Raw genomic sequence first — 22,650 nt, forward strand, 5'->3', positions numbered from 1 at the left:
TTTCTTCTTATAGTGAAGTAAAATCTTATTTATTTTCACTAGTGGCTTGTCATACCCATTGCAAACTCAGAATGTAGAGAATTAGTAAACAAGTGAACAGATAAAAATCCAAACATCTAACATACTTTGCACACTTGGCAACTATGGTTATTATTAATGATAATGCTTCATATTTGTAATTTTGGGGTATATTTTGTAAAAGTAGTGAAGTCTTACTAGTAAAGGCCATACAGCAATGATCTGCTATTAAGTCTTTGCTCACACTTTGTGTTTGTGAACTACAAGTTGTCTGGATTAAGAAAGTATGAATGAGTGAGATTCTTTATATTTTTTCTAGTTCTCTTTCTTCATCTCTCTTATTACTAGGGCATTTGCATATTTCTAAGTGGCATCTGTTCCTGCTGCATATATTTTATCATGTTATCTGTGCCACACTCTAATTATTTGGTCTGGAAATTATGATGCTACAAATTTGAGGTGGGAAATGAATTATTAACAGATATCCCTGTTTCATGCAAATGTCCCTAGTCATTTTTTAAAAACAGGAAAAATCCCAGAAAATAAGGTTATGTGGATTGAATTGTTGCTAAGCAATTTGGGTTTTTTGAAAGTTTTACTCCAGGCATCAGCTGTTCTTTAAAATGAAAGTTCTTAAATATGCATCTAATTTAGTTTTAATGTGAAAATTATACTTTATGTTAGATAAATAGTAGTTTATCATTGGAACCTGTTCATTGGGAATTAAACCAATGTAAAATGTAATTACTTATAAGGTAAGAATTGTGAAAACAAAGGAGAATGTGATTTGAGAATGAGGAATCCAGTTGTGAAGCTATTAGAGTTAACTATCTGGATTGTGACTGGCTCTGTTCTTTTTCATATAATTATGCCTATGGAAAGGCAGAAGAACAATGCAGACATTTTCCCTGCCATTTTTTCAAAATATGAACAAAGTTATCAGGTCAAAAAATGGACCCACCTGTACTGTAGTAGAACTCTGGTCACCTCTGGAGTGTGAAGGGGTAATTGTAATTGTGCAGAAATACTACACAACAGTTTAATACAGGCAATGAAGATGAATAGTGTGTTTACTTAATAAAAAGAACTTGCACCTTGTTTGAAATGTAGAAGTTACAGGTCTTTATATTTACTTTATTTACCATATGATAACACACAACACATGCCTCTTATGTCTGCATGCATGTGCTAAATTCTAGAGCCAGCTCATAAAATGTATACCATATGATAAACTGAATTTTATTTTCCACTTTAACCTTCTCAATAACACTCTGCCTCCTAATCTTTCTCCATTACGAACAATGTTCAAAACCTCCAAGCAACAGTTGGCATTTTCTAATATAAAGGCTGTACTGTACCACAAAAAAATTGTCATGCATCCCTCTACTCCCATCCTTCCAAATAAAGCACTTGTAGGAGAGTGTTATGACTGAACTAATCACGAGCAAGAGGCAAAGATCTGTCAGTCACAGGTAGTGTATAAGCACCAGTCTACCCATTCTTCCTGGTTGTTTGCCTTTTGCATGCTGGAAGGAGAGCAGCAGCTGTCTCCGAATTCACCCGCTGTGCTCTCTTTCATTCTGCCTTATTCATTCTTTTTCCTATTCTAGTCCAATAAAAGATGAAGCTTAGAAGCAAGGATAAGGGAAAGGGAGAAAAAAGCAGCACAAAAAAGACATCAACTCTCCCGTGTCTGCTTTCTCCAGGATCCCAGTTACACAGAGAGTAAAGCAGCAGAAGAGAGAGATTTACCTCCTATATCTGCTTCCATCCAGGAATCAAGGAATCAGAGAGGAATCGACGAATGTGCTGCATATCAGCTCCTCAACTCCTCCTCTCCCCACCTTTCAGCCTAGCCATGTTGTTGTAGGGTGTTGGTTCTATCTAGGTCCCTGGTTAGGTGTTTTCTGTCTGGGTTTCTATAGGGTTGCCCATCACTGTGTTATTTAGAACCTCTCTCTATCAGTGGCCCAGTGGATTTCATAAGCCCAGCTACCCCAGACTTTCTTTTCACAAATGTGTCAGCATTTCCTCAGCCCTTAAGGCCATTTGTGTAAACCCCAGTAGTCATAAGTGGTTTGCACAGATGAAAGTGATAATATGAAGTAAGTTATAACGTGCAGGCTTAATTCAGCCTACAGAACCTTTATTTATGGTGATAATATGAGAAATAGAAAGAAACCATTTTAACCCCCAGGCCATGGATGAGTTTATCAGCATGGCAATGAAGAAAGCAGAAAAAGCCCTGTTTAGCTACAAATGGAACTGAAAATTGAGATGCAAATCAATGAGACTCAGTGAACATAAAACCTCATAACACCTTTTTTACACAGTCGCTTTTTTAGAGTGCTTGAAGGCCAAGAGCACTTTTCCCTCATAGTGACCCCACTCTGCCTATTACATTCATTAGTGGATGATTCCCGCCATACATGGCCTGAATTTCAGTGCAGAGTGCAGACCCAGGCCTTCCTCAGTATTCCTCAGATCCAAGACACCAGGATGCCTGGGAAGGACAAGCATTGCAACCCTGCACAGCAAGAACCACTTCCACAAGACCCTTGTTTCCCTATAGCTGGAAGCCTCAAAATGTCCGTACTCTCTTTTTTAAAAAATGGGCTCTTGCTGCACTCTGCCATCACAGGCATCACCTCTGAGGAATAAGAACCAGCCATTGTAGATCCTTGGCTACTGTCCCATGAGACAGAAACACAGAGTTTTCTCTGAAGATCTAGATTATATGTTTCTAGTCAATGTCATGCTTTTGCCTGCCTTCTCATCCTGCTTTGAATTAATGTGTGTAGAGCAGAGGCCAGAAGGTAGGTTTCTCATTCTCCAAGGCTTATGCTGTCATATTAGTTGTCTTAGAAACAGCCTACTTCCCCTTTGTTTTCAGAATCCTTCACACAGATCTTGTCACCCTCTGTTGAGCTGTATATAGAGATCTGGTGCATTCTTGCCACATCTTCTCAGTTATCACCTTATTTCCATGTGCAGTATACAGACCCATAGGGATTTCCGTTTTCAGCCAGTGTCATTTGTGACTCTGAAACTGGAGTGTAGTAGTCCATGCAAAGACCAAACTGTCAGACCTCTCTAACTCTCAAGAGAGGATCAAGATAAAGTAACAATAGACTACAGAGTTCCCTAAGGACCCTATTCTCTTGGCTCACCATTCTGCATCATAGTAATCATCTCCCTTTCACTAGTCAAAGTTGCAGATAGAAATTACCAGGCCCATTCTTTAAGCCTATCTTCCTTCCCTACTCAGTGAACCAAAAGTATGGTTACCTTCCTATCACTGTCCATCTGCTGATCCAGACTTTGTTTATTCTTCTTAACTTTTCCAGTACAGGGACAAAATCATTCAGTAACTTATGGACCATGGCTACCAAAATAATTTGTGTAAAATATAGATACAGTTCCCTGGGACAGAAGCACAGACGTGGGATAAAGTTTATATTCCGCCACTTACGGTGCCTAGAAACATGCAGGCTTAACAAACTGGTGGCTGAGCAGAAGCAGTATTTATAACTGTAGTTTTCTTAGAGGAAGTCTCTGGTTTTTCTCTTGAGGTCAGTAACACCTCAACCTCAACTATACCATACAGTACTCTCAAATCCTGCTTTGTGCTGGAGAAGAGGTGAATATGTATTCATGCTCCTTTCAGACCTCCGCTGCTTCCCTATGGACAGGCTTCAAAAGGACCTCAAGTGAATTTTCATCTAAATTTCTCTCTGTTTTTGTTTGGAAGTTTTGTTATTAAAAGGAAATAGGTGGACTAAGGACTTATATTACTACCTGTGATAGACAGATCTTTCCTCTCACGTTTTCGGATTTAATGGAGCAATAACCTGTCCTGTAGGGGCTGTTGCCCTTAGGATGGGAGAAAAGAAGATTCAGGCAAACACAGTTGTCAGTAAGTAATCTTCACCGGGTTTTTCCCAGCAAAATTGCACTGATTCAAGTTCAAGGACTAGCAATATGCAACCTAGGCTTGGTGACATTTTTAAGATGCAGCATCTTGTTAACCCTCCTGGACAGAAAAGCGTGCTTTCTGACATGAGAAATCTGGAAATAGCCCTTTCTAATTCCGTCCCAATGATCTATAATGTATTTGATTTGGGTCCTCAATGTTTAGGAGACAGCAGGCCTGAAATTTGAAACTACTTGATTATTAGAAAACCTAGAAAAAAAGATAATTTTTTGAGATTTTGAGGGTTTGATTTTATTTGTTCATACTCAGTCATCTCTCCCTCCATCTGTGCAATTGGATTAATGGCATTAAGGCAATTCTACTTTAAAGAAGAAGAAATATAAAATAGGAATTAAATACAAATCTTTAAAACAGCTTACATTTTCCAGCAGACTGTGCTGTTAACTACAAGGCACATGCGGATGATCTGTAATGGTGGTATGGTATGCAAGTGTTACTCCGCATTCCTTTAGGACATCTTCATAATTTATAGCTCTGCTATCCCAAATTCATACTAATAAATCCTATCACCACATCCATATATTTTCTGTATTGTCTGTCTGTGGAGACCACTGATTTTAGGGGCATATTTAATAAATTATGGCTACTTGTAAAAAATTTGCTGCTTTTGTGGAATCAAGTCTACATTTCTCCACAGAGCTTTGAGACTTTTTGGTTTTCAATGTGAACTAGTTTTATGTCCCTTCAATTTACATTAATATTTATTTATACAAGGAAAAACATTTGTAAAAATTCAGTAGCACACTTGGAGAGCATGGCTATAAAGCAATGCTTATTGTTCTGGGGAATTGAAGTCAGCCTTCTTTCTTGTGGCTCATAATGTATGCAAGGTATGTGGTATAACATAGAAGGCTGCGTATAAAAAACAGATGCTTATATTCTTATTGTTAGTCAGTACTGGCATCCATACTGAATAATAATAATAAAATAACACCAGAAAGGTACATATATATTTTTAAAATGGCAAAAATGTAGATAGTAAAGTTTATTCTGTGTACCTTTTGGAATTTAAATAGTGTTAAAAATGAAACTGTCAAGACATCTGCATTGTTGAAACCTATCGCCAGCCAAATGTAGCAATGGCAAAGCTGTTGTAAAATTCATACTACCACTGCCACCATAACTCTCAATAATTCTTATCCCATACTTGACAGTTTCATTTTGAAAGCTAAAATTTACTTGTAGTGCGGCATGACGAAGCAGTAAATAAGGAAGTGACAGGGGCCAGCTAGATAAATAGGAGGACTTAGAAAAGCTTAGAGGAAAACGGGAGGAGGACAAAACATACTGGGATTGAGGTCCAAAATATTTAAATATTGTGGAGAAGAGAGTTCCAGAATGTAAATGAGGAAGACAAAGAGACATGAGAGTAGGTTTTTTACTGGATTTTATTGCCATGAGTAGAGTTTTTCTTAATATTATTATATTAAATAATTTAAAATACTGTACACGTACTTATAAAATGCACATACCATAATTCCATTTTGCATAATGATGACATGAACAGAATACTCCACTTAGTTCTTGAGAATTCAAAAACCTTTGATTAATTTATATCCTGATTATATACAAAAGGGGATAGTTTGATATCTCCTGTGTGGTTGGTTGTAATGGTCAGCAGATAATTAAATATCTAAAATAACCAATATTTACTATCAAAACCTCAGTATGCTAAAGCAAACTATATACTCATTGTGTGTGTACTGTATTTCTAACCAATTTTCAGAATGTCAACAATAGATTTTCAAAGACTTCAGGTAGTTACAATGATTCCATATTTTTCAAGTTGTTTCCCTGTGGTGTTGGATATTTAGCTAATCATTATTGCAAAAAACCAAAACATTTTGACGTTATCACATGCTTCATTCTCAGCCTGTGATCTTACCATCCTGCTTGTTGTTATATTAGGGAATAGATGGTGAAAAATAAAACATTCAGAAGATTGATTGGACTTTGTGAAACATGGTGATTTATTAAAATCTATGAGAATAATAAAGCCACAAACCAGACCTGAAAGAAACAACTTTGTAAAACAAATATAGTGCTTGCCGCTACCAAGGAGATGCATCGCTTGCATTATTATATGAATGATCCTGGAAGAAGGATCAAACCATTATTGTTCAAATAATATCTGGTTTTCTTCCTTATTTTTATTATATCATCATGAATAAACAGGTCTTCAATACATTGTTCTTATAACTTATTAAAGAAACTAGATATAAACTAAATGAAAGCAAATAATGAGTAATGTGACTTAAGCCCTCATTTTGGATACATTATTATGTCACTTCAAATTAGCTCGCTAAAACTAGAAATAAACAGAATTAATCCTAGTTACAATCAAGCTTCCTTTGCTCTGATCTGTAATTTAAATACCCCTTAGTATTCAGTTCTGAGTGTGAAAGCTTCAGATTCTTGCTGAGACTCTTCCGAACTGCAGTCCTCCTCCCACAAAATGCTTCCCTGACCAACAGTCAACCACTTTCCAATATCATTTCTCCATGTGAGGGAAGAACAACAGTAACAAAAAGCTGCAGCCAGACAGAACATTTTAATAATGATCACAGTTAAAGCGGACTAAACATATCTTAGAATGCAAATATTAAATGATGTCTAGTTATAACCAATAGAGGTCTTGCCTATAATTGCTAAAGTGCTCAGTGTCCTACAGTCTCAGGTTTAAGTTCTCTCCAGTTACCCTCAACAATGAACTTGCTTAAATAGAAAAAATAAATTTGCTAAGGAGGATTTAATTAAGAGTCTCACTCTAGTCTTGCATTCCCCCGGTACACATTGCACTTTTTCACATGTGCTCCTACTCCAGCACCTCCTGGATATACAAAAGATATTGGGCTCAGTTATGCTGTCCTTTTATAATATCCATGTTCAGCATGGTTATTTCAATGGTTGATCATGCATTTGTGATGGCAAAATTTGACTCATTGGGTACAGCTGGCAAATATCATTTCCTAACAACTTCCTTTATTTTTACTCCTTGTGAGACATGGAAATAGCCAGTAATATTGCATACATTATAGAACATGCCTCTTCATGCTGCCCAGCAACTGTCATTTTGAATGATCTTCCAAAACAGAAATGACCTGGCACAGTATCGGTCATTAAACACCATCTGTTGTTTGCACCATAAGTACCAACTGGAAGGGTCCAAAAAGCATGATCCTTCTCTCAGTATTGAACTTGCAACTATGATCCCTTTCTGAAGCCATCTATTTATATACTGCCAAGTGAACCAGTAGTTTTGAGACTCAGAGGTATAATTCAGCTGAGAAGGAGAACTGTGAAATACTAAAGGTGTGACCACCTGAAATGAATGTCTGAAATCCTCAGGATAGAGCCTTATCTTCCCTAGGATTAAGTTTTGTAGAGCACCCCTATTAAATTAAATTTAATGGACTTTAGGTCATCACAGACCTAATCTTTTGTGCATTTCAAAGGATCACTCTTCATAGTCTAGCACTTCTTTATTTTCTGTACTTTACAAAGCTCCTTGTGGGTCTTCTCTGAACACTTTCTTCCTCCTGCCTGGCACATACAATAACTGTGAAGATGATCAGTGTTTCTCAATGTATAATGACAGGTTTCAGAGTAGCAGCCGTGAAGTGAGCTGTAGCTCACGAAAGCTTATGCTCTAATAAATTTGTTAGTCTCTAAGGTGCCACAAGTACTCCTTTTCTTTCAATGCATAATGTCAAAGCTGGTATCTTTGATTGCCTGTATCACATCAGCTTCATGTCCTCTTCTTCCAAATAAATACACATTAACAACCTATAGAAAAGAGACTTGACCACATCTTCCTGTTTTACACTGAGCAGCAGCCCCTGCTAGAAATGGAAATGTAGTCATGGCTTACTTCCTTCTAGGAAATTTCTAGAGAAGACACCAAACTATGCAGTTGACAGCTTGAACATCTGAAGAACAAGGAGTTTTATTGTGGTTCTTGTCTTATTGCATATTGGAAAATTAAACATATATTATCTTTATTATCTTTTAAATTCAGTAAAAAGTTCAAGTTTTATGATGAACATACATGTGGGTTCACCACTCTTTTTCTTATGATTTCTTTTGTCACAAAGGTGCTAATAGCTGCTTCAGTATTTTTAAGGCCACATTAATGTACATGGTCCTGATGAGTTTTCTACATTTTGCTTAAGAAGAGAGAAAGTCTGGTTATATGTGCCTAGGTCTCTCTTCCAGACATGAAATGAAGGGAAGTCTTTCCATGAGAATCTTCTGTAAGACATCTTCAGAAAGTCTTTCTTTTCATTATTGGAAGGCAGTATTAGGTTCGCAGTATAGGAGCCACCAGTGGAGTATATGAGAAAACTAGGTAGAATGACAGGAATTTCCTAGAGAAACTATAAATCTCATATAAAGAAAAGGAGTACTTGTGGCATTTTAGAGACTAACAAATTTATTTGAGCATAAGCTTTTGTGAGCTACACGAAAGCTTATGCTCAAATAAATTTGTTAGTCTCTAAGGTGCCACAAGTACTCCTTTTCTTTTTGTGGATACAGACTAACATGGCTGCTACTCTTGAAACCTATAAATCTCATATTTTCACTTTTTTCCTCTGGTGCTGATACATTGGAAAATGTATTGAACCAGGTTTCTACAAATGCCTTCTAGAGTCAAATGCACCACTAGTGACCTGGGACTTTGTGTCACCTGAAGGATGCTAAAGAGTAGTGTTGGGGATAGGGAAGAAGATGGAAGGATAAGAAATTTGCATGTGAAAAAGGGATGGTTCTGAGATTTGCCAGGAAAAGTATCCTCAGGCAAGCTTGAATGCCTCTGCTTGATAGTGAGGGTGACAAGCAGCTGCAAAGACACTGATAAAAGATTTACTTTGCAAACCCACATGAAAGGGATTAAAACTGTATCCCCTTTCCTAATTAAAAATGTGATGAAAAGGAAAGCATGCTGTAAATTGCTGAGGTACAGGTGACAGGATAAAGCCTTCCTTTACTTTTTGTAAGACTTCCCTTATTTAATACCATAGAGGGATAACCAAAATATAAAACAAACTGTGAATACAGCTTTCTGGATTTTTCATCCCAGTGACTCTGGCATAGACTTGATCCTAGGTCTTTGGGGCAAAGTTAAGTTTCCATATAAAATATTTACATAAGAGAGTGCCTAAGGATAGATAAGTGTTTGTGGAGCAGCCTGCCCAGCCACATAGCTCATACAATGAATAGTATGGACTGCCACTCTTATGTCTGTCATGTGCCACTGGGCTATCTGCATAGACGTGTAGTCAGGCAAATGCATTTTAAAACGTCTTTTCCATTGGCTGTCATAAATAAGGGTGTTTTTGGATATAATGGGTTAGGAGAGACCCATTTTTGATTTACATTTTTTGGATCAGATTCAACACTGATTTATTCAAATTTACACTAGTGTTAGTGGTCATGGTTGAAACTCCACTTATTGGTAACTTAGAAGTGATGAATAGGACTGTTATGACTTCAGAAAGGGAGACACTGGCAGAAATAAGTTCAACACAGGCAAGTCCATTGATGCACCAGCTCCCCTGAGAGGGTCTTATTGTGGGGAGCTGCAATGAATTTCAGATGGGTTCCACCTGTTTTATGCCAGGTCCCTGACCACTGGTCTTCATTCTCTCTCTTTGTACGGGAAGGCCCAAGAGGTCTAATGATTTTCATTACCTTTCTCTGGACCTCTTCTATTATGCCAGTCTAAAGGACTGTCAAGTTGTTGACAGGTCTTCTAAGTAATAGTTATTCCTCTCAAAGATTAATATTGTTATTAGTAATAACATTTTTAGCAACATGCATGACCATACTGTTTTGTAGAGAGAGGATAAATGCATGGTCCCTACCCAATGGAGCATACAATCTAACATAAACACAATCTGACATCACACAGGTACAGATGACATAAGAGAAAGGAAAAGGGAAGAAACTGAACAAACTAAGGTTTTGGGATATTACTATTCCTAAGGTATGCAACATATTAGGACTCCTCCCTGACCTTTTAAAATTAACATAGATTGTATTAGGTTGCCATGAGAATATGAGCCGTTATTGAAATGACTGGGGTAAGAAATCTAGTTATCAACTAGTCTGACCTCCTGCATAACACAGGTCATAGAACTTCCCCTAAATTATTCCTACAGCATCTCTTCTGAAAAAAAAAATCCAGTTTTGATTTTAAAATTGCCCATGATGGAGAATCCATCATGAACCTTGGTAAATTGTTCCAATGGTTACTTACCCATACCATTAAAAATGTACATCTTATTTCAAGTCTGAGTTTGTCTAGCTTCAACTTCCAGCCATTGGATCATATTATGCCTTTCTCTGCTAGATTGAAGAGCCCTCTGTATACACCCCACACTAGAACTGAAGAGGTTAAGGAGCAATTCTGGGCCCAAAAGACCCTGCCCTGCCACACCTACAGAAAATGCTCTAGCTAGAGGTGGAGTTTAAGAGGGAGCCAAAAAACTCAGAAGGGGCCTGACAAGGCAGGGAGAGGTGTGTGTGTGGGGGGGAGGGTTGTAAAAGTTGACCAGGAAAGAGAAATAAAGCTATATGGAAAAAAAAATGCAATTTTGTAGTGAAGGAAGTCAGTATCCTCCCTGGACCTTCTCCAGACTTCTATGACTTGGGAGGAGATTGAAAGGAAATAGATGCATGGAGGAAGCCGGAGTTGTAGACTGGTGGAAAAGATTGAGTGGTGAGGAAAAGGAGCACAATTATAATATTTTTAAAAGTGCTAATGTGTTTTAGGCACCCAAGTCACTTTCATGCATCTGAAATTTTTTCTCAAAGGGTAAAATTTTCCTCCAATTGACTTCAGGGGCAAAACTCCCATTGAATTAAATGGGGCCAGGATGTCCCGCAGAGTCTTTAGTGCCTCATTTCCTCTCTTTGCTTGCCCAATGGAAGAAAAATGATAGATTTTATGTTCAAATATTTTCCTAAAATACTTCAAAAATGAACTAGTGTATCATGTGTAAACATTTTAACTCTCTGTATGACAATTAGAGTACATGGTAATAGGAGTATATGGTGTCTAGGAAAATCAGAATTTCTAGGAGTTATGCTTTTTTTTTAAAATATAAATTTTACCGTAAAATTCATCCTGCCGCCCTTGTGAAAAACAAATCTGTTGTGTAGTGTTGCTCTTGTAAAATGTATTACATTGCACCACCTCCCGAGGTGACTTCATTTTCAGTCTGAGTATGATTCTTATATGGATTGTCTGCACAATTTTCTGGGGTACTATTGAATAAAAAATGCTGTACAAATATAAGATGTCTGTCGGCCAGTCCTCATTTTATTTTGCAGTGTCTTCATTAATAAAACGTTTTCCAGTTTAATGTATTTAGCAGAATCAGCATATTGCTTTATTCCTTTGAGTGTCTTTCTTATTTCCTTAGAGTATTTTAATTGTAATACTGAAAGCTCTGGAAGTTAACTTATATATCTGCTTTTGTTCAGGTAACCAGTTCTGGGTCTTCAAGGATACCACTCTCCAGCCAGGGTACCCTCATGATTTGATAACACTTGGAAATGGAATTCCTCCCCATGGTATTGATTCAGCAATTTGGTGGGAGGACGTTGGGAAAACCTACTTCTTCAAAGGAGATAGGTTGGTAGAGGAATCCTAGAAGGAAGTTATTTGATTGATTAATGTCAGCCAAGACATATTTGTTGTTTCCTCATATTTCCCCAAGAAACAATTTGATCCATTTAGACTATATTAAATCTGAAGTGTGGGTGAAATTCACCCTGGTACAGAGGGCCATCAACAAAACATATGCATTACTTAAAGCCTATTGTGAGGATTTAAGTGATGCCTTTACTTGTGTTATCCTTCTACAAAGGGCTGAGTTTCACTCTATATGTTTTCCTCTTCAATTTCTGTAATTTATTTCACCAAAATGCTGGGGAGTTGTGGTGGGACGGGGGTATTTGAAATCACTTATTTTTTTCTTCAAATTTGAGGCTTCTTTTCAGATTATTTTTCTCTGAGTTTTTATATTTTTCTTTGAATTTTCCAGGAGAAATGTTTTGTTTTTGTATGAGCAAACTGAAATGTTGGATCTCCTTTTTTGATGGGCAAGCTTTTTTAAGAATCAGCAGGAAATTCAGAATTTCAACTAATTTAAACTTAAATATTCAAAGTAATGTAATTAAAATGTAATTTCAGTTTATTCACTCATAGTTCTCTGATCTTCAACCTTACTTCCATTTTCCTCATGCCTTCCCTCCCTTCATTTCTAATCCCTACCATGTAAGCAGGAAGGGCCTGATCCAAAGCCTGTTGAAGTTCATTAAAACGGCTTCTGTGCTATTGTTTAGAAATGAGGTTAGAAAGGGAAAAAAGTCAGAGAACGTCTTGAGCAGTTTAGGATCATGCTTTAATTGAATTACTGTTAAATACATTTTATAGTCCTTTACAGGAGGCGACATATTCTTGTGGTTAATAAAGCACAGAACTGGGAGGTAGGAGATATGTGTTTTGTTCCAGATGTGAAACAGATTTGCTATGTGACCTTGGGCAAGTTATTTAACGACTCTGTGCCTGGCTTTTTACATCTATAAAATTAGGCTTAGAATATTTATTGAGAGGAGTAATTGTTCTGTGAAGCACTTTAAGTGATGTGACTTTGTAGACATACAACACATTATTATTATTAAAATTATATTTATGTTTGTTGCTTTCTTTGAAGCACCTAGCTTCAAAAAACAAATTATTATTACTATTATTACTACTACTACTATTACTCTGTGTTATTTGGATTTCAGTATTTTAGGACATTGAACGTGTTGTTGGGTATCTTAAGAAATATATTTTAATATGCTGTACAGTATGTCAATCATACTGCTGTTAAACATACTGATGTTCTGTTTGTTTGTTAGTTTTGGTGGAACTTGGTTAACAGAATACTAAAGAGCACCACAATTTTTAAAAAATATATAGATAATCTTCTTATTTCTGTAGCATTCATGGGAAAGGATGAAGGCAACTGAACCAAATTTCTGGTGTTTGAAACAACATGTTTTCTTTCAAATGTATTCCAAACAATCAGCCTCCACTGTGAACAAAACCAGTCCCACAATTTGCATCCTGTGGCTGAGAAGATTTTTTATTTACGTTTATTATCAGTTAATAGTTTTCTACCTGCATGTTTCTGGGAAAATATGTACATTAAGAGTCTTATGTGAGCTATACTTTCTTTAGGCTTTACTCAAAAGAGACATTAAATAATAGATTTCCATGCATAGACAGCTAGTTCAAGTCAAGACCTTCCTAAAAATCCTGTTAGCAATAACACAAACCAGAGAACTATCAAAGGAAACTTCTACTGACGGAGAAGTTGCTACTTAGAGCTGTAACAAGCATAATGAGGCTCAGCAGGATAGAAAATGCTGTACAGTATGTAAGGAGAAAATCAAAGAACATGAGCCTTGCAGAGATAATTGAGCTATTATAGGATATTGACTACCAGTGGGAATAAACCCGTATCCCACTAAGCTTCTCAGTATGTATTGTTTATATTACAATTTTTTCTTAATGTAATGTTAGGGTTGAATTCTCCTGCTGGTTTTAATTGTATATATAAGCCTGTTACAGTTTTTTTTTTCTGAACTAGGTACAACACAATATTGCTTCTTTTGTAGCATGAGGTAGGAATGAAAAGACGGGCAAGAAGTTATGCCAATGTCAAAGTAGGAAGGTATGTTTCTCCAAGTACAGTTATGTATTACAAGGAGCTCTAGGCTTATTTTGTCCTGACAGTAATATGTGGTGTATGTGCTGCATAAGAGAATCTAGACATAGTTTTAAAAGTCCCAAGACAGTGATATAAATAAAAGGTATGAAGGATGGTAGCTTATGAAGTCTTAAACATCAGCTATAAAATTTTTGACAACATGAAGATTATTTTAAACCCAAATTGTTAATAGAACATATGTACTAAAGAAAACATCTATAGAATAAGATATGTCCAAATTAACCTATGTGTGGGGAGAGAGGGATTGCCATAAACATGTATTCTTAAGTGAGCCAGGGAGATAAGGGAGATAGTGCTCCTGAATAATTGAATAAGAGAGCTAGGAGGAGGGAAAGCTTACAGCTCAGTGATCTATTTCTTTTGTATTGGAATGCAACAGTGTCTGTTCAGGTGATGACAGGCTCACACCTTTTGACCCATGACCCTGTAACAGTAACTCAGGTGGTTGTTTTTGTTTTTCTGCCTTGTAAAGTTTAACTGTTTTTTCTTTTAAAAATCTTAACATTACTTGAAACGTTACTGAATGCCTAAATAACCAGTATTATATAAAGTACGTTAGCAAATGTGCACTTTTATTTTATCTTGTGTCTGTCTTTTCCCTTTTTGAATTCCATTAAGTGCACCCCCGTAATTGCTAATCCACCATTCACTGAGGAACCCCAGCCTATCCTATGTTATCAAGGCACCTGTAATTGGCACTGGCAGAGGGAGTCTGCCTATTGGAATTTGGGAAGTCCGGATTTTTTTCGGAGGTTCTGATTTTGTAAAAGAAAAAAATTATTTTTAATTCCTGTGGGTGAAAAAAATCAAAATATTAAAATTTTAGAGAGCCACTGAGTATTGAGGAAGACCTGGACTGAGCTATTCCTCACACTGTAGATAGATTCCCTGCTCCAATACAGACCTTAAGAGATAACTATAATCAACCAATACACAATGAGATTTCCTAGCAATGCAGAAAAGTCAGCTACCAGGCCTAGACCAGCTAGTTCCAGAGGAACTATTTTTAACCAGAGCACCTATTTTTGAAAGCTCAAGAGGACCGACCACCTATCTCAGACATCCTGGCAGGAAGAAGGACAAGGAACCCAAGAAGGGGGAATACTAAAGAACAGAAGCAGTGAGGAATTATTTAGTGTTGGGAAGAGGAAGAAAGGCAGAGGGGACAACAAAGAATTCAAGGAAGAACATGGAAAGAGAAGCAAGAGGGAAAAAAGAGGGGCAAGAAAAAATGAACATAAAATAAAGTGAAAAGGTCAGACAGCCAGTGATGATAGAAGGGAGGAGGGGGAGATACAAAAAGGAAATTGCAATGTTAAACTCAGAGACACAGCAAGCCAAGGAAGAGAAAAGCAGATTGGTCAAAAAAAAAAAATGGGGCAGAGAAAATGGAAAACTAAGGAATGCACCATTAAAATGGTGAAGGAAAAAAGGTTTGATGCACTTAATATTTTAGACATGTGTTGATTATTTCTATATGTTGTTTCCCCTATTTATTATAGTGTTCTGAAGGATATCCAAAAGCTCTGTTAATATGAGGGGACAGAATGATGTTGCTAATGGGACTTGTTGGAGTCTGATTACTGGTGAATATGTAACTAGATTAAGGGATCAGGCATTTAAAATATTTTATGATACAGTCAGAAAATTTATTTTTATGAACGCCAGTTATTTTCTTTTATCAGTTTTAAATTTGTCACCTTTTAATTTCACTGACTGTCAAGCGTTAGAAAAAAAGCCTTACAGTGAGAGTTTGAAAGAGCTCAGCCTGTTTAGCTTATCAAAAAGAAGATTAAAAGGTGACTTGATTAGAGTGTATAAATACAGGGAGAAAACACCAGGCATTAAAGGGCTCTTTAATTTAGCAGAGAAAGGCTTTACAAGAACCAATGGCTGGAAGCTGAAGCCAAACAAATTCAAATAAGAAATTAGGTATATATTTTACCAGAGAGGGTATTAATCATGGGAAAAACTGCTAAGGAAAGTGGTGGGTTCTCTATTTCTTGATGTCTTTGAATCAAGACTGGATGCCTTTCTGGAAGATATGAAAAATGTATGGAAAGAATGTAATATTTAAATTATTTAAAAACTCATGGAATTTAAAAGAGAATCCTTTTTTATGTTTTTTATTTAATCAGCCTCTAGAATTAAATAGCTGGAATAGAATCCATATAACTATATATATAACTATATATATATATATATAACTATATATATAACTATATATAACTCTCTCTCTCTATATATAGGATGATTCTCTGTTAAACTGTAGGAACTTTGCATAAGATAATTTGATTTAGAAATAACAATGTTATGATAACTTACAAATGCTATAGTGTACTGAGCATGTGCAGTAAATCACTGAACTTTTCTTAATGATCATAGCATGCACAAAAGTGCCATGTTCCAAATGTTCAGGAGAGGATATTTGATCTTTTTCATAAACAGCAACTATTCAAGAGTAGGGAAGAGCAGTTCAGACCTGGGAATCCTACAGCAAGCTTTAATACATCCTAATAAGCTTAGATCTTTAAACAGAGGGAGCTTTACAGAAAATTAGATGCCATTGTTATTATGATATGATACAGTATTACCATGAAACCACATATTTTTTATAACCAAAGATGCACACATACATTATTTTGTATTGCTGCCTCCAAACATATGCTGAATATTAACACTGCTCTGTCAGTGTAAATAAGATCAATTATTTATTCGTATTTCTCACAAATTCAGATTGCCTTGAACTTGTGTGCTTCTGATTTCTACACTGCACTTTTTTCCTTCCGACCAAAGAGACACACAAAGTACATAGCATTTCCTATTATTTTATACATATTGTATGATCATAGATATAATGAAAGACTATTGTAGTGAATACACTAAAGGAGTAGAGTTAAGCTTGCTGTGGGAGCTTTAACTCTGAATTCACTGGCTTGTGTATGATTAAGACTCAATTGAAACATAATGTAGTTTTTTGCATATATTATATCTCCTTGTGTTGCTGTGCAGAGGCCCTAGGCACCAGAATTGTTCTGATCATAAATAAGGTGCATGTTGATTTAGTTGTCAAGCTGGAGAAATCTTTTATCTTCGGTGTACATACTTGAAACAGCTGTCCAATCAGCAACCAGGATTACATTTCTTTGTTACCTGGTAGTATTGCTAAACAGGAGAGCTCCGGTTGCCCCAGTTTCAGTTGTTAAACGCAGCACTTTGTTAGAAAGAAAACAGCATGCAATTAGCATCTCAGCTATCTTTATAAATGCATATTTGGTTATCTATTTTTATTGTATTTTTTTATGTAGGTACTGGAGATACAGTGAAGAAATGAGGTCTATGGACCCTGGTTATCCCAAACCAATCACAATCTGGAAAGGTATCCCAGAATCTCCTCAGGGAGCCTTTGTCCACAAAGAAAATGGTATGCAAGCACTTTCCTAGCTTAGTCATTTCCTAACATCTGTTATCATGATGTAGAGATGTCTAGAAATGATTGGCTAATCAAGTTGGTGGGCTGGCTGACCTCTCATTATTTTGCAAACCGGGGATGTTTCATGCTGTGGAACTCTCTTCTTAAATTCTTGCATATAATTGTTTGATTAGTCTATTTTAAATCACAATGAAGGAGAGAAAAGATTCTTAATATTTATTTAATAAGCTTTCATTTGGGTTTGGGGTATTTGTTTTGGTTTTGCAGGATTTTAGTACTTCATAAAATAAGTCTCCTATCCTATCTGTTTGAATCTCCATGTTGTTAATGGTTCATATAGGATAAAAGCTTTTACATTCACTTTGCTGTACTGTAGTCCAGAACCAGGCTCTTTTGGTATATGAATAGAAGTATCCTGAAGAATCTGTAAATCAAAGATGGCGTTAATGTATATTGCAGAGCTGCAGCTCACAGAGACTTTGAAATTCAGCATGCCATGGTATTACCTGCACCAAGATGGAGTATCTCATCCTGCAACCCACAGTTTCCAACTGGCTGCACCTCCATATGAATGAGAGCAGCTGAAATCTGCTCCATTTTATGCAAATTAAGTGCTGCCCTCAGGCTTACGGCAATTTGCCAGCACAGCCTTCAGTTGCATGAAGTTAGATGAGTCCTTGATGTAAACAAAAATATGCGCTTGCAGTCTCTGTTAATTGCTGCAAGTATTCAAGTATTACTACATGTGGGATTAATTTATTAGTGATGGAAGGTTGCGGTTTTTTGTTTGTTTGTTTTTTCAGACGGTGCACATATTTCTTGCTATCTTATTTTCATTTCCCTTTAGTAGATAAATATAAAGCTTGCTTTCCTGGTGTAGTTCATTTCAGAGTCTTCATTATTTCCTATAACTAGATGAACTAATTTGCTGGGGAAATATGCTAAATCACTTCCTTGCTTTGTTTCTGTTTCATCCATCAACAGAAACACTCTCCTGATTCTGGCATTTGGCTAGATTTTTTTTATTTTAAACAGGAAAGTAGGTCAGGCAGGATGACATTCTGCATATATCACACTCAATAGCTCGCTCTCTGTTTGTATACATATATACATAATGGATTTGTCTTTGCTCCCTTAAACAAATGATCATTTAGACATGCTTCTTAATATTTGCTTATTTCATGGAACTATAATCATATTTTTTTCTGGATAGACTCACCATCACATATAAAGTGTCAGTGTTGTGCTCAGTGGATTATACACATATCTTCTATTAGCAATGAAAGTTGACTTCCCCTCACACACAAACAGATGCGGTCTGAAAGTGCTGCAGAGACAGAGCGCTTATCCCTGGAGCAGTGGGAGCTCTTTGAGTCACCCTGCGTCAAACCCACTGCCCATCTCAAGAATAGCACTGATGAACTTTCCCCTAGCATGCAACTGCCAGAAGAGCAGTGAAACATGGCATCAGTTCTTCAGGGAGGGATAGGGAAAAGAGGGAAAATAACAGATGCTCAGGACTCTTGGAGAGCCTTAGAGAAGCCCCGGAGGAAAGTCCCTGAAGACAGGATAACAAATATTTCTTTAAAAACAGAAAAGGAGTACTTGTGGCACCTTAGAGACTAACAAATTTATTTGAGCATAAGCTTTCGTGAGCTATAGCTCACTTCATCGGATGCATTCAGTGGAAAATACAGTGGGGAGATTTATACACACAGAGAACATGAAACCATGGGTGTTACCATACACACTGTAAGGAGAGTGATCACTTAAGATGAGCTATTACCAGCAGGAGAGCGGGGTGGGGTAGGGGGGAGAAAACCTTTTGTAGTGATAATTAAGGTGGGCCATTTCCAGCAGTTGACAAGAATGTCTAAGGAACAGGGGAGAGTGGGGAAATAAACATGGGGAAATAGTTTTGCTTTGTGTAATCCACTCCCAGTCTCCATTCAAGCCTAAGTTAATTGTATCCAGTTTGCAACTTAATTCCAATTCAGCAGTCTCTCATTGGAGTCTGTTTTTGAAGCTTTTTTGTTGAAGGATAGCCACTCTTAGGTCTGTAATCGAGTGACCAGAGAGATTGAAGTGTTCTCCAACTGGTGTTTGAATGTTATAATTCTTGACATCTGATTTGTGTCCATTTATTCTTTTACATAGAGACTGTCCAAATTGACCAATGTACATGGCAGAGCATTGCTGGCACATGATGGCATATATCACATTGGTAGATGCACAGGTGAACGAGCCTCTGATAGTGTGGCTGATGTGATTAGGCCCTATGATGGTGTCCCCTGAATAGATATGTGGATAGAGTTGGCAACAGGCTTTGTTGCAAGGATAGGTTCCTGGGTTAGTGGTTCTGTTGTGTGGAGTGTGGTTGCTAGTGAGTATTGCTTCAGGTTGGGGGGCTGTCTTGTAAGCAAGGACTGGCCTGTCTCCCAAGATCTGTGAGAGTGATGGGTCGTTCTTCAGGATAGGTTGTAGATCCTTGATGATGCGTTGGAGAGGTTTTAGTTGGGGGCTGAAGGTGATGGCTAGTGGCGTTCTGTTATTTTCTTTGTTGGGCCTGTCCTGTAGTAGTGACTTCTGGGTACTCTTCTGGCTCTGTCAATCTGTTTCTTCACTTCAGCAGGTGGGTGTTGTAGTTGAGGGAATGCATGATAGAGATCTTGTAGGTGTTTGTTTCTTTCTGAGGGGTTGGAGCAAATGCGGTTATTTCGTAGAGCTTGGCTGTAGACAATGGATCGTGTGGTCTGATCTGGATGAAACCTGGAGGCATGTAGGTAGGAATAGCAGTCAGTAGGTTTCCGGTATAGGGTGGTGTTTATGTGACCATCACTTATTAGCACCTTAGTGTCCAGGAAGTGGATCTCTTGTGTGGACTGGTCCAGGCTGAGGTTGATGGTGGGTTGGAAATTGTTGAAATCATGGTGGAATTCCTCAAGGGCTTCTTTTCCATGGGTCCAGATGATGAAGATGTCATCAATGTAGCGCAAGTAGAGTAGGGGCATTAGGGGACGAGAGCTGAGGAAGCGTTGTTCTAAGTCAGCCATAAAAATGTTGGCATACTGTGGGGCCATGCGGGTACCCATCGCAGTGCCGCTGATTTGAAGGTATACATTGTTCCCAAATGTGAAATAGTTATGGGTGAGGACAAAGTCACAAAGTTCAGTCACCAGGTTTGCCATGACATTATCGGGGATACTGTTCCTGATGGCTTGTAGTCCATCTTTATGTGGAATGTTGGTATAAAGGGCTTCTACATCCATAGTGGCCAGGATGGTGTTTTCAGGAAGATCACCGATGGATTGTAGTTTCCTCAGGAAGTCAGTGGTGTCTCGAAGATAGCTGGCAGTGCTGGTAGCGTAAGGCCTGAAAAAGGAGTCTACATAGCCAGACAATCCTGTTCAGGGTGCCAATGCCTGAGATGATGGGGCGTCCAGGATTTCCAGGTTTTCTTCCCCGCGTCCCCTCCCCACCGCTCTCCTGCTGGTAATAGCTCATTTTAAGTGATCACTCTCCTTACATTGTTTTATGTTCTCTGTGTATATAAATCTCCCCACTGTATTTTCAACTGAATGCATCTGATGAAGTGAGCTGTAGCTCACAAAAGCTTATGCTCAAATAAATTTGTTAGTCTCTAAGGTGCCACAAGTACTTCTTTTCCTTTTGCAAATACAGACTAACACGGCTGCTACTCTGAAACCAGATATTTCTTTAAAGAGCATGATTACATTGGCGATTGAACATGGAGACAATGAAACTAGAAAAGATATGAAAGAGAAAAACCACAGCTTAGTTTAAAAGAATTCTGATTACATTTTGCCCCAACCCTTTTCCTTCCACTGCTTAGATAAAGATTTGACATGAAATTTTACCAGATTGCTTTAGGGAGAAAATTTAGGAAGAATTTCTGCTAGTTAACTCATATCATCTGAAAGAATGTATCTTTTTTTATCCTCATTCTTTTACTTTCTATTAAAAATGGAGTTGGGTTTGCTAGAGGTGGCAGATAAGTGGCGCTAAATCCACTCCTCCAAAAAACTATACAAAACAACAACAATAAACTGAGTAGAATCGCACCAAGATGGGGTGTGTAAAAGCTGGCAATCCCAGATCCTCTGCTGTTGCCAGCTCAGCACTTTGAATGCTTTCTGACTCATTCGATGATCTAGAAGCTCAGTAAGCCATGTGTGATACTTGTGAAGCGTTCCCTGCTGCTTCTGTACTGTGGTCTTGTCTTCTAGTGCGGCAGCAGGAACCCTTATCAGGCAGGAGCAGACATGACAAGCAGCAAATTTTCCTTCTCTATTCCCATGTGGCCTGCATTCACAAGAACTGCTCAACCCCACGGAGTACATACAGTTGCTGCTCCTTCTGCCTCCTATGCAACACAGCACCTCTGCCCCCAGAGATCCCTGCTGCATGGGTGAGGAGCCAGGCAGTAGCTGGAGAGAAGAGAGATTCAGAAGGATGGCAAGGAGCGGGGGCTGGATAGGTTCAAGCAATTAATGCCGGGGCCATGAGGACTGCAGCCAATTAGTTTTCTGAGTGGTACATCTTTATTTTTCTGTTTAAGTTCTTTAGCCTTCTTGAATAATAACTTTGCCAAGGCCTATAGCTTTGTCTGTCTAGACTAGTAGGTGGTATAAAGTAGGTGTCACCAGAATTTTCTGGAAGGGATATTAAACCTCAGACATCAGGGCTTAAGCCATTCTCGATTAGAGATCAGGATGAGACTGAAAGTCAGGTTGGGGGGGAGGGGGCAGACTGTCGATAGGTACATACTGCCGGGTTCTTACTCTTTCTTCTGAACCATCTGGTTCTGGCCACTGCCAGAGACAGGGTGCTAGATTGGATGCATCTAGGGTGTGATACAGCATGGCAATTCCTGAATCCCTATGGTTTTATCCCCTGTCATTTGATCATGCAAGTCTATAAAGTTTGTTAATAACAGTATTGTTTACCATTGCCAAAGGGGGAGTCTTATTAACAGTCAACACGTGCAGTGCTTTTCAAAAAACACATTATTTTATGGAAGACATAAATGTGGTTCCCTGTTGTAAACTATGGTTTAGACACCTGTAATTTTCCATTCGCTAATGAACACATTTGTTTGCTTCAAAGCTTAAACTACAGATTCCTTTCAGATCTTTTCAATCTATTGAAAATCTCGCCTTTTGCAACTCAAATTTGATAGCACAGTAATAACAATAGTGATGTTTTATGCTTTGATCCAATGAAATGGAAGGCATTTTGTGACCAAATGTCCTAACAGTAGTTTTGATATATTATTTTTCTATTTTTCTTTTTTTTTTCAGCCAATCATATACCTTTCTAGCTAGAGCTATAGATATGGAGATAAAGATACGCACATAGTCTTAGACAATAAAACTGAAGGGAACCATATGCAATGT

The 22,650-nt window shown here is 37.7% G+C and overlaps 1 protein-coding gene across 3 annotated transcripts in view; it reads left to right on the plus strand.

Annotated features, from left to right (window-relative positions):
- Window positions 1-22,650, plus strand: part of MMP16 (matrix metallopeptidase 16) — a 265,584-nt gene that overhangs the window by 239,401 nt on the left and 3,533 nt on the right. For 2 of the 3 annotated variants that reach the window (XM_038392264.2, XM_038392266.2), the window contains 2 exons: window positions 11,501-11,651; window positions 17,109-17,224. In XM_038392264.2, coding sequence (XP_038248192.1) covers window positions 11,501-11,651; window positions 17,109-17,224 — 267 coding nt within the window. Of the gene's footprint in view, window positions 1-11,500; window positions 11,652-17,108; window positions 17,225-17,692; window positions 18,858-22,650 lie in introns of those variants that run through there. The other variant, XM_038392268.2, reaches the window with a different exon arrangement.

This window comes from Dermochelys coriacea, chromosome 2 (genome assembly GCF_009764565.3).
Source record: "Dermochelys coriacea isolate rDerCor1 chromosome 2, rDerCor1.pri.v4, whole genome shotgun sequence".
NCBI lineage: Eukaryota > Metazoa > Chordata > Testudines > Dermochelyidae > Dermochelys > Dermochelys coriacea.